Raw genomic sequence first — 12,429 nt, forward strand, 5'->3', positions numbered from 1 at the left:
GGGAGGGGGGTATCCACTATGGGACCGGCAAGAAACTCGGCGGGCAACTTCTTTTCAAAACATTACATCTTATAATTAACATGCATTAAATAACAACATACAATTTAACATGCAAAAGTATTCATCAAAGAATATGAACAGACTAGGTACTCTATGGAAATCAATTTCAATAAATTATATTATTGCTTAATAATACGTCGTTCTTCTTCAGAGAAAACATATTAAATTGTCATAGAAGAAAAAGATAATATGAATCTCAATATCATTAAATATGTAATTTACCTACACAACATAAAATATAAAATATTTGATGTGCTTTCTTATCTGAACTGTGTCCTCTATACATAATACAATTATTTTAATTGCTATTCGTTTTTTGTAGTTTCTGGTTCGGGCCATGCATGTTTGTCTGTCAAATAGTCCTCGACTCTGTAATAAGCCTTTAACATCAATGATTTTTTTAAGTAGTTCTTAAGAGCTGGGAGGGGTAATCTCAAAGCAGTGTCAGGTAACTTATTATAAAAATGAATGCATTTCCCAACAAATGACTTCTGTACTTTACGGACACGAAACTTCTTTATGGCAAGCTTATTTTTGTTTCTAGTGTTATAATTATGGATATCAGAATTCTTAGTGAAACAGTCTAAATTCTTAACAACATAAATTATACTATCATAAATGTATTGGGAAGCTACAGTTAAGATATTAATTTCTTTGAAGAGTTCTCTTACTGATTCACGTGTTCCTAAGTTGTAAATAGAACGAATGGCTCTCTTTTGTAATACAAAGATAGTCTGTATGTCAGCTGCTTTGCCCCAAACCAGAATACCGTATGACATTACACTGTGAAAATAACTATGATACACTAGGCGAGCTGTCTCAACATTAGTCAGTTGCCTGATTCTCCTAACGGCGTATGCGGCTGAACTTAATTTGCTTGCTAGTTTCTTTATATGAGGACTCCATTGTAGATTTTTGTCCAATGTTAAACCAAGAAACAGTGTTGTATCTACCATCTCTAAGCATTCATCATTCAAAAGTATTTTTGTATCGATTGGTTTAACATTCGGCAGAGAAAATCGAATACATTTGGTTTTCTTAGAATTAAGAAGTAAATTGTTGACAGTAAACCACTGCAGTACATCAGCTAACGTGCTATTAATTACATTGTAATCCGTAGATTTTCGGTCAACATTAAAAAGCAGTGATGTATCATCAGCAAAAAGTACTATTTCACAAAAGTTTTTCACTATACATGGCAAATCATTTATATAAACCAAAAACAGGAATGGACCTAAAATTGAGCCTTGTGGCACTCCTAATTGGACTACAGTCCCGCTAGAGCGAGTTTTGTTAACAACTACTGTTTGTGTTCTATTGCTAAGGTAAGAAGACATAAAGTTTAGGGCATTTATAGACAAACCATAGTGTTCTAATTTCAAAATGAGCGTTCCATGATCCACACAATCAAAGGCTTTTGAAAGATCACAAAATATGCCAATTGCATCACAAGAATTTTCCCAAAAATTATATATATTCATTCTTTACCAGAACGATGGAGACAAGTAGTAGATAACGAAGGCCATTATATTTTTGATAAATGATTAAAATAATAAATTAAATAAAAACTACAATATTGGTTATGATTCGCTCATTACTTTCTTACCAACCCAATATTTAAGTATGTAGTTATATCGTCGCTTAGCACCCATAGTACAAGCTTTGCTTAGTTTGGGGCTAAGTAAAGTTGAGGAGTGTCTTTTCAAAAGGGCTTATTTCTATAAGTATACAGAGGTTATTTTTACCTATGTCTTCCTAGAGGAATAAACCTTGTTGACTTATAGAAATAAGTCCTTTTGAAAAGACACTCCTCAGTTGGTCTGTGTAAGGTGTCCCCAATATTTATTATTTATTATTTTATCCATATTTTATCCATAATAGCTGTATCCATATTTTGTATATTTTATAATATATGTATATTTGCAATAATGCGACCCTTTTTCTTCACATTTGAATAGCACAGAATGTTCAGATAATGTATGTACTTATATCTAGCAACTAGAAGAACGATTCAAACTTACACATTACATCTTTCTATTTGTTAATTTTTCTCTCAGTTTTTGTTTATTTATTGGCGAAAGTAAGATTTATTATACGGCATTGTGATGAGATAGTACATTGCGTAATGGCGAATAAGGCAAGCCTGATAAATATTAGTTCTAAAGATATTATTGTACCTACGAGTACATGGAAATATTATGAGAAAATGATATTTACCTCCATGGTTCATTTGGTATTGTGTGTCAGTTTCATCGCAAAACAGTTAATTGTGTAGCTAATTTATTTTGTATTAGTATGTTTTAGTCTATCAGTAGATCCCTAATTAGATACTAGTATTGGAATAAAATGGCAGACATATGTAAATACGAGTCTACATGAAATAAGGTCAATACGGGTAAGTGTGTCATAAGGTAAAGTGTGTCTGGCCTTCACAATTGGCCTGTTTAAACAATGATTAGTATTTATTGAGAGTTTAATACGTTTACCAAGTAATCGTGAGTAGTGAAAGTAGCAAAAGTATGAACTCACAAAACCATTTGTAACAATGAGTAAAAAGGCCAAATGTGGAGGCCAGACATACTTTTCCTTATGACACACTTACCCGTATTGACCTTACTTAAATAATACTGTTAAGTCAAATGATATTTTCGCATAACAATTAGTACACGTGCTTGTCTAGGGACTGGTCAATAGTAGAATGCCAAAAATACTAATGCCCCAAGATTATTATTACTAAGAGTACTGTAATGTTATGCAGTATATAATTCAGCGACTTTTTTTTTAGTAAACCAACTACGGTCTTCATTTTAGTAATTTAGGTTACGGAACGCTAAAATGCGATACTTACAAATTATAAGACACAAACCAAAGTAGGAGAGTGATTTTTGAGTAAATATCGTTACTGGAAGCGGCATTATAATCTTGATAATCTATAATTGATCTATATCCGTTATTGTTGTGTTTACTTACAGCATAATCTCGACGTCACGAATCGGAGAATAGAACCTAAAACAAAAAAAAAATCATGAAATTGTATAAATTGTATATTGACACAAAATGTCGTACACTTTTTGATCTGTGTAGCTGTCATTTATATATACAAAAACCAAATGTTTTTTTTTTCAGAATTGTGAAAAAAACATGAAAAAAACCGAGCATCATTGGTTTTTTTTTTCAGATGAACAAATAATACGACTATAATGGTTTTTCGTGATTTGTAACGTTTCAATAACAATAGCGTACATTTTAATTCGATAAACATTCAGTATACAAAAGTTTATTGGGGAATCCCCGATGCAGCGTGGAGCGTGGAGAGGCCGTGGTGTTGCCAACAGTATTTACACAACTGCTAACTACAAATTTCGTAAATGTTAGTTTGTTAAAACCTGAAATCATAATGATTAAATCAAATTCGTTTGATAGTTAGTAGTAATAGTAAAAAATAAAGTCCGAAAAACCGTATAAAAGTATTAACTACTTTTCAAATTTTGTGATTTAGTACTTTAGAAAAAAACAAGCTCCAGAAAAAAAAACTGTTTTTTTCACGGTCTCTTTTCATATTATTTTTCAAGCCAGAAAAAAAACCGTTGTTTTGCAACCCTAGACCTACAGTGATGATATTTTAAATTATAAGTGAAATATCAACGTGATAAATAAAATCGTATTATTTAACCCTCATCATCAAAAGCCCGAAATCGGCATCTATGTCATTTTGATTGCATTACATTAATCACCAATCCGTCACCCGCGTTCAAACTCGATACCGATGCATTTGCCCATGCAGAGCACCGATCACTCACCCGTGTCACCCCAAACCGATTCCCATTTATTAGAAACATCGAACGAAGAAAGATAAATACCAATAAATAATTTAAGAGCCAGGAAACCAGAAGCATATAATTGAATTTTCCCAGATTTCCTCTGGCAGTTTTAACAAATTGCTAAAGACAGGATACCGGAAAGGAGAAATGTGGTGCCTTATTAGATTTCGCCTGTTGATTAATTGGGTTATATAGTCCTTCTTGTTAATGGAAGATGTTGAGGTCTTAATTAACCTTACTTAGTCTTAAATGGATGGAAGCGACTTAGGAGCAGCGTTTGGGTACTCTCAGTGCTTTGCGGGCCAAATCTTTGGCCAAATCCCTAATGATTAGAATGCGTATAATTATTGTTATTTATTTTACTGACAATTATTGTTATTTATCTTGTGATACTGTTGTCCATCGTAGGCCGTCTTTGCCTTTGGCTAGTCTGTGGCCAAGAGTAAGCCCATTTATAAAAAAAAAATACCTGTCATTGTGTCATCTAATAAAAACATTTCACCACCCAAAAGAACACTTTATTTTCCATCACTTTATATTCCATAAATAATAAGATTACGTTTCGTATAAAGTTAATTGGCAATTGTAATTAACTTAATTATCATTTTCCACTTTGTGCTTTTTTTCGGTTTCGTAGCCAGGTTATAATAATAATGGCCACTATGTATCAAAACTACATACCATTATACAGCTATCATTGTGATATCAGTGGGTAGTAGGTACTATGACCTGCAAAAGTGGATGGAGAATTTATCAATGAATTCATTAATAATTTCTCCATGGACTTTTGCAGCTGAAAGTACCTAGTATTAGTAATTTTGAGTTGGCCTGCAACTATTAAAAATACTAATTAACTGGGCAGAGTTCAACGTATTTCAAAAAGCTTTTGGTATTAAAACAAACAAGTGTATTCGGAGATATTTCAATGAAGCTATTTAAACTGAGGGTAAATCATGTGAGTATCCATTTCATTTCATATATTCGCTTCGCGAAATTGGCTCAAAGGTTATTTAAATTCTATTTCCCCGAAACACAAGCCGTACGTTGCGTACGTTTATTTTCAATTTTGCTAAAACATCTTGGATTTCTCATTTTCACACCGGGTGAGATTACATGAGGTAAAAGTTCATATACGAGATTTAGTCTTAAATATTCATCGGCACAGACTCATTTTCGGCGTGAGCGCAATATCTGCCACCAATTGGAGATCACCGTGAAATAAAAAGTATCCCTCTAGGATAGGATTTTTTTTATGGGATAGGAGGCAAACGAGCAAACAGGTCGCCTGATGGTAAGCGATCACTGCCGCCCATGGACACCCGAAACACGAGAAGTGTTGGAGGTGCGTTGCCGGCCTTTAAGATGGGTATACGCTCTTTTCTTATTAAGTGGTTACTTATATTGCGAACTCATTTTGATACCTTTTATTTGTTTTCTACCGAAATCTAGTCATGGTCGCGTCAAAACTGGCTTACGGCGAAACAGAGAATAGAGAAAAAGGTTCATGCTGACATCCCGATAGGTCCGCTTATTTTAATATGTGTTCAAAACTCAATACCTATGTTTTAAATATTATAATTATATAGAAGTTAGTGTTTCCAATGCTGAATATTTTTGTCAGTCTGCAAAAATAAAATAACGGTTAAACATACATTTTATATGAATAAATAAAGATATGATTTGAAACGTGCTAGTATAGCCACAATCTGCAGGCTATTCCTTCTAGTCTTACCTCGTAGTTTTACCAGTAGAACTACTGGGAATTTTCTTCCCAATAAACTTACTGATAGTAAGAGCCAGGCAAGAGGTAGGTTAGATTTGTTAGCTACCTTTAGATGCCCGAAGGGCAGAAATAGGAGCCCCGCGCAGCGGGGCTCCGTCGAAACAGTTGTCGCGACTGGTTTCGTCAAAAGGCGAAGTCTTACAATCAGTAAGTCTATTGGAAATAAAAATTCCCAGTGGTTCAATTGGTAAGACTACGCGGGAAGACTAGAGGGAAATAGGTCCAATCTGCTACGCTTTGTCAGTGCGTACGCTCTGTCTGTCATAATAAAATCTTTACAGTATTTTTAATAACAAAATACATATTTCTTACAAAAGTTTTACCTTAAAAGACATACCTTATACAAAATTAATACATAGGTACTTTTATTTATTACAAAGCTTCACTGAAAATATAAACCATATTGATAAACGGAACCACTGTCCACATACCTCTGGAACTTGGCCAGTTCGCCCTCGTAATGCTCGTGCGTTATTTTCCTTATCGTCATAACACGTTTTATATTATAGAGTTATGGAAAACCTAATGGGCGTTATTTATGAGTAAACTCGTCCAAAGAGTTTGCTAAACCTATTACGTTTTAGGTACTGATCGTTTTTACAACATACATTAATAAAAATATAATAGAATGCTGTCACTGCGGACTACAATATAAATAAGGTTAGAGCTGATTGCAATAAACATGTAATACTTAATTTGAAATAATGTAGGTCATGAACTCGCCTTTGTAAAAACACTTTGTTTCAATGTATTTAAATGAAAAATATTCGTTTACGTGTCTTTTTATTACTTTCTGCAAGAATATTTAATATACAGAGCTTTCTTTCAGTCATACAATTGTTTTCATTGTATTATGTACGTACGACGTTACATATATTGCTATTCTCGGTTAAAAGTAGGTACTTTCTACAATAGATACCATTTAACGTAGAGGTATTTTCTCTGTAATTACAATATGAAGGCTTGGCTAATATTTATATTGTTACATTTACGGCACGAGCTTTAGGATTGATTTGTCCAGTCTTATTCCGCCACCTTCGTTCTCACTGGTCAACATGGCGACAGTGTGACTTTTCTATCTTGTGCACATTCCAATTTAATCATCTGTGCCAACTCTTCCACATTCATATATGTATCTCATAAGGATAAGAGCCGAAAAAGAAAGAAACAACAACATTATAAAAAAATATCCGTTTCTACAAAACTTTCAAGATGTTTGACGACCGGTCTGGCGCAGTCGGTAGTGACCCTGCCTGCTGCGCCGCGGTCCCGGGTTCGAATCCCGGTAAGGGCATTTATTTGTGTGATGAGCACAGATATTTGTTCCTGAGTCATGGATGTTTTCTATGTACATATATATTATATATATCGTTGTCTGAGTACCCACAACACAAGCCTTCTTGAGCTTACCGTGGGCCTCAGTCAATCTCTGTAAGAATGAAAATGAAAATGAAAATGAAAATGAAATATTTATTTTTCAAGTAGGCATATTACAATGCGCATATGAACGTCAAATAAAGCTACGCCGGCTCTAACCCTACGCCTCAGCCTCGAGAAGATTTCAGTCCCCCCTCAGTTGGGAGGGGGGTATCCACTATGGGACCGGCAAGAAACTCGGCGGGCAACTTCTTTTCAAAACATTACATCTTATAATTAACATGCATTAAATAACAACATACAATTTAACATGCAAAAGTATTCATCAAAGAATATGAACAGACTAGGTACTCTATGGAAATCAATTTCAATAAATTATATTATTGCTTAATAATACGTCGTTCTTCTTCAGAGAAAACATATCAAATTGTCATAGAAGAAAAAGATAATATGAATCTCAATATCATTAAATATGTAATTTACCTACACAACATAAAATATAAAATATTTGATGTGCTTTCTTATCTGAACTGTGTCCTCTATACATAATACAATTATTTTAATTGCTATTCGTTTTTTGTAGTTTCTGGTTCGGGCCATGCATGTTTGTCTGTCAAATAGTCCTCGACTCTGGCTTATTAAAGCCTTTAACATCAATGATTTTTTTAAGTAGTTCTTAAGAGCTGGGAGGGGTAATCTCAAAGCAGTGTCAGGTAACTTATTATAAAAATGAATGCATTGCCCAACAAATGACTTCTGTACTTTACGGACACGAAACTTCTTTATGGCAAGCTTATTTTTGTTTCTAGTGTTATAATTATGGATATCAGAATTCTTAGTGAAACAGTCTAAATTCTTAACAACATAAATTATACTATCATAAATGTATTGGGAAGCTACAGTTAAGATATTAATTTCTTTGAAGAGTTCTCTTACTGATTCACGTGTTCCTAAGTTGTAAATAGAACGAATGGCTCTCTTTTGTAATACAAAGATAGTCTGTATGTCAGCTGCTTTGCCCCAAACCAGAATACCGTATGACATTACACTGTGAAAATAACTATGATACACTAGGCGAGCTGTCTCAACATTAGTCAGTTGCCTGATTCTCCTAACGGCGTATGCGGCTGAACTTAATTTGCTTGCTAGTTTCTTTATATGAGGACTCCATTGTAGATTTTTGTCCAATGTTAAACCAAGAAACAGTGTTGTATCTACCATCTCTAAGCATTCATCATTCAAAAGTATTTTTGTATCGATTGGTTTAACATTCGGCAGAGAAAATCGAATACATTTGGTTTTCTTAGAATTAAGAAGTAAATTGTTGACAGTAAACCACTGCAGTACATCAGCTAACGTGCTATTAATTACATTGTAATCCGTAGATTTTCGGTCAACATTAAAAAGCAGTGATGTATCATCAGCAAAAAGTACTATTTCACAAAAGTTTTTCACTATACATGGCAAATCATTTATATAAACCAAAAACAGGAATGGACCTAAAATTGAGCCTTGTGGCACTCCTAATTGGACTACAGTCCCGCTAGAGCGAGTTTTGTTAACAACTACTGTTTGTGTTCTATTGCTAAGGTAAGAAGACATAAAGTTTAGGGCATTTATAGACAAACCATAGTGTTCTAATTTCAAAATGAGCGTTCCATGATCCACACAATCAAAGGCTTTTGAAAGATCACAAAATATGCCAATTGCATCACAAGAATTTTCCCAAAAATTATATATATGTTTAATGAGTACCGAAGCAGCATCGGTCGTGGAACGGCCCCTTGTGAAACCGAACTGTTTGCTTGTAAGTAATCTATGTCTGTTGAAGTGTCCCAGTAGATCATTTAACATTAGCTTCTCAAAGACTTTACTTAGTACAGGAAGTATTGATATGGGACGGAAATTGGTTATATCACTCGAATCACCCGATTTAAAAAGCGGTATGACTTTGCTACATTTCATAAGATCTGGAAAGGTGCCTTGTGAAATTGAAATATTATATATTACGGCCAAGTAAGGTGCTATTATATCTATGACATGACTAATTACTTTAACTGATGTTCCCCATAAGTCTTCCGTTTTCTTTAAATTGAGTGACTTGAATGTTTTAACAATATTTACAGAGTCTACTTGACTAAATTCAAATGAATTATTACATTTCTTAACATTAGCACAAAGTAATGAATGGGCTTGAGCCGCAGAAGAATGTAAACATTTTGTGGTGTTAACGGCTATATTTGAGAAATAATCTTCGAATGCCGAGGCAACATCGCTGTTCGACACTATTTGTTGATTATCTGATACAATGTTGACTTGACAATCGCGTGATTTACATTTACCAGCTTCTTTATTTATAATACTCCAAGTTGTTTTCACTTTGTTGTCCGACACTTTCAATTTAGAACTAATAAAGTTTTTCTTGGCAGTTAAACACACTTTCTTGAAGATTCTTGAGTAGTTTCTTACATAGTCCAGGAATTCTGAATTCTTGTTCAGCTCTCTCTCACCATAAAGTTCATAAAGTCTTTTTCTACTTTTGTGAATACCTACAGTAGCCCATTCACTAAACTTTGTTTTAACTTTTGACCCACTAATAGATTTCACTTTGAAATTGTTATTAAATTGATTAAGAATTACATTGAAAACATCTTGATACAAATGATTACAGTCATAATGCGAAAATGGTATTATAGACAAACTATGTAGAATTTCATTTTTGAATGATTCCAAGCGAGATCCAGTAATGGGTCTATATGTTATTGTTTGTGGAGTATCATGAATAACGTTTAAGAAAGCTGCCCTTTGGCCGCTGTGATCGGAATGAAAACAGTTAAATAATTTCTTATCTATACATTCACAGTTACAAAAAATATTATCTAGGCATGTTGCACTAGTCACACCTACCCGGGTAGGTTCAAGAAATAAATTAAATAAATTAAATGATTTAAACAAACAGAACATTTTAACAGTATTACTAGATGACTCGAGCAAGTTAACATTAAAATCTCCACATACAATAACATGTTTTTGGCCCTTGCATACTAAATTCAGAACATTTTCCATTGTAGATTCAAATATGCTGAAGTCAGCTGATGGTGGTCTATAAACACATACAATAATATATCTGTCTAATTCAACACATGAAATTTCTATAGTTCTTTCTATGGAATATTTTACAACATCTTTGCGCTCTTTACACTTCATACAATTTTTAACAATAATAAGGGAGCTACCATGAGCAGCAGATTTTCTGGCAAAAAAACTAGCTAATTTAAAATTAACATAATCAAATATCAACTGTTCTTGTTTCAACCAATGTTCAGTAATACACATAACTTCAACATTATTACTATCTAAAAATAATCCTACTTCTAATTCTTTGCTGGAAAAACCCTGAATATTCTGGTGAACAACGTTCATATTCAGGTGTTTTTCCGCTGTCTTACAATCTAGTTTAAATGAGGCATGGGGTCCTTGGCTTTGTCAGCTGACTGAGACTTATATATAACACTATTACATCTATTTGGCTCAATATTGAAGGCCAATAACTCCACTAAATATACAAATAATTTCTTTGGCAAAAATACCTTCCGTGGAGCTAGCATGAAGCGCTCAATGAATTTATTTAAGTCAAAGAAATGGTACTTTTTATTAACAGCTATGGCATGGTACATTAAAGAATTATAGTAAGCTATCTTACAATTATAGTCATATGATACATTTTCTGCATAAGGTAGTGCACATAATATAATTTTCCCCACACCAGATTTTTCAATAACATTTAGTGTGGACATCAATTTATCTATGCTAAGCTTATCTACATTAAGACTATTTCCTAATAAAATTACTAATGTAGTACTGCTATCATAACATCCCTTTGAAATAAGGTCACATAAATGAGACAAAGTAATGTTTTGATAACAGTAATTTGTCACTTGTTGCTCTAACTGGTAGCTTAATAATGGGCCCATTCCTAACCCAATCTGATCTGAAAAAACAACAGTCTTACTGACTGCTCTAGGGGGCTGTTTAACTACTGCCGCATGCCTAGTTGTGTCGTCCTATAATATTTATATTATATTTATATTACATTATTTATATTTCAAGATGTTCTTAATTTCGTTTCTCGCCAGGCTGCACCTGCATCCGCTTCACGTCGACGCTGGGCAAGGAGCGGGGCACGTTCAGCAGCCCCGACTACCCGCGCGCCTACCCGCCGCGCCTCGACTGCGTGCTCTACACCTTCCTCGCCGCGCCGCACGAGATCGTCGAGCTCGTCTTCACCGACTTCGATGTCTACAAGGAACATCTCGAGTAAGTGTGTCACATTAGCCCCCGGATTGGTTGATTTTCACAAGTCGCACGTGACGCGGTTATCCATTAAATTCTATACATTTTAATCTCACTGCTCCGCGCGTCGATCTATTACGAGCAGCATGATACAGAATGTGTAGGGTAGAATGCAGCGATGGTGGCTTGCCATGCCACCCGCCGCCACGCTCACCTGAAACTCCACGGGCGTCAAGTCCACAGCATGCTAAAACTGTTCTTTAGTAATCATTAGACGAGACTGAGTTTAAGTATTCATTTATTTTGTGATAACATTTTTATTGCGCCCGAAAGAATGTATTTATTCAATATTGTAATTCTGTGGATCTTGTGAAAAAGCTACGAGTATTTATAATTTTGTTTACCCTATACTTGTAACAGTTGTACCTGCACCCCTTTTTACTACAGTCTCAGAATAATACAATAGAAATAAACGGATGTAGTTACGCCAACATAATATATGTACATTATTTTCTAGAGACTCAACTTGCCTATAAATAACACCTGTGTAGTTACTAAAATAGATGCGCCGTTTTATTATCTGAGTGCGGGTTTTCATATACATATTAATATAAAATAGGGAGCAAAAAGCTACTCTTAACCTGGGAGACGATATTCATGTTTTAACATCCACATGCCATCGTAAAATCAAGTCTTGCGTAACAACCTACTTTGTTGAAATAATTTTTATGTTATCTCTAAAAAATCTGAGAAAGGTTCTAAAATTCAAAGTAGTACAATGTATTTCATTCAGCAATAAATACATTGCGATATTCTTTTAACGTTCCTAAATATCGTTCGAAGGAATGTAAATTTCTGTCACGACGCAAGCAGTAAAACCGTCGATGTGAACTAAAGACAGCCATTTCAATGGCAATAAACAAGTATCGCGGAACCCTTGACATGGCGTTTTTTAAGCAGAGCCTCTAACATGAGATTTTGATGCTTTATAAATTTATAATGTAGACTACTTTCCTTCTATACTATGTTTAACCTTAGATGAGTTCGGCGACACTTCCAAAAATTCTGAATTACGCATACTAAGTTGGCAAAATA

The 12,429-nt window shown here is 34.2% G+C and overlaps 1 protein-coding gene across 1 annotated transcript in view; it reads left to right on the forward strand.

Annotated features, from left to right (window-relative positions):
• Window positions 1-11,167: 11,167 nt before the first annotated feature.
• The window catches only part of LOC125238561 (suppressor of lurcher protein 1-like), a gene marked incomplete at its 5' end in the record, with an annotated part of 46,931 nt that continues 45,669 nt past the window's right edge, over window positions 11,168-12,429 (forward strand). Inside the window, one exon of the mRNA XM_048145903.1 lies at window positions 11,168-11,358. Within this exon, the coding sequence (XP_048001860.1) occupies window positions 11,168-11,358 (191 nt within the window). The remainder of the gene's footprint in view (window positions 11,359-12,429) is intronic.

The sequence above is a fragment of the Leguminivora glycinivorella genome, chromosome 2, assembly GCF_023078275.1.
Source record: "Leguminivora glycinivorella isolate SPB_JAAS2020 chromosome 2, LegGlyc_1.1, whole genome shotgun sequence".
In the NCBI taxonomy this organism is placed as follows: domain Eukaryota; kingdom Metazoa; phylum Arthropoda; class Insecta; order Lepidoptera; family Tortricidae; genus Leguminivora; species Leguminivora glycinivorella.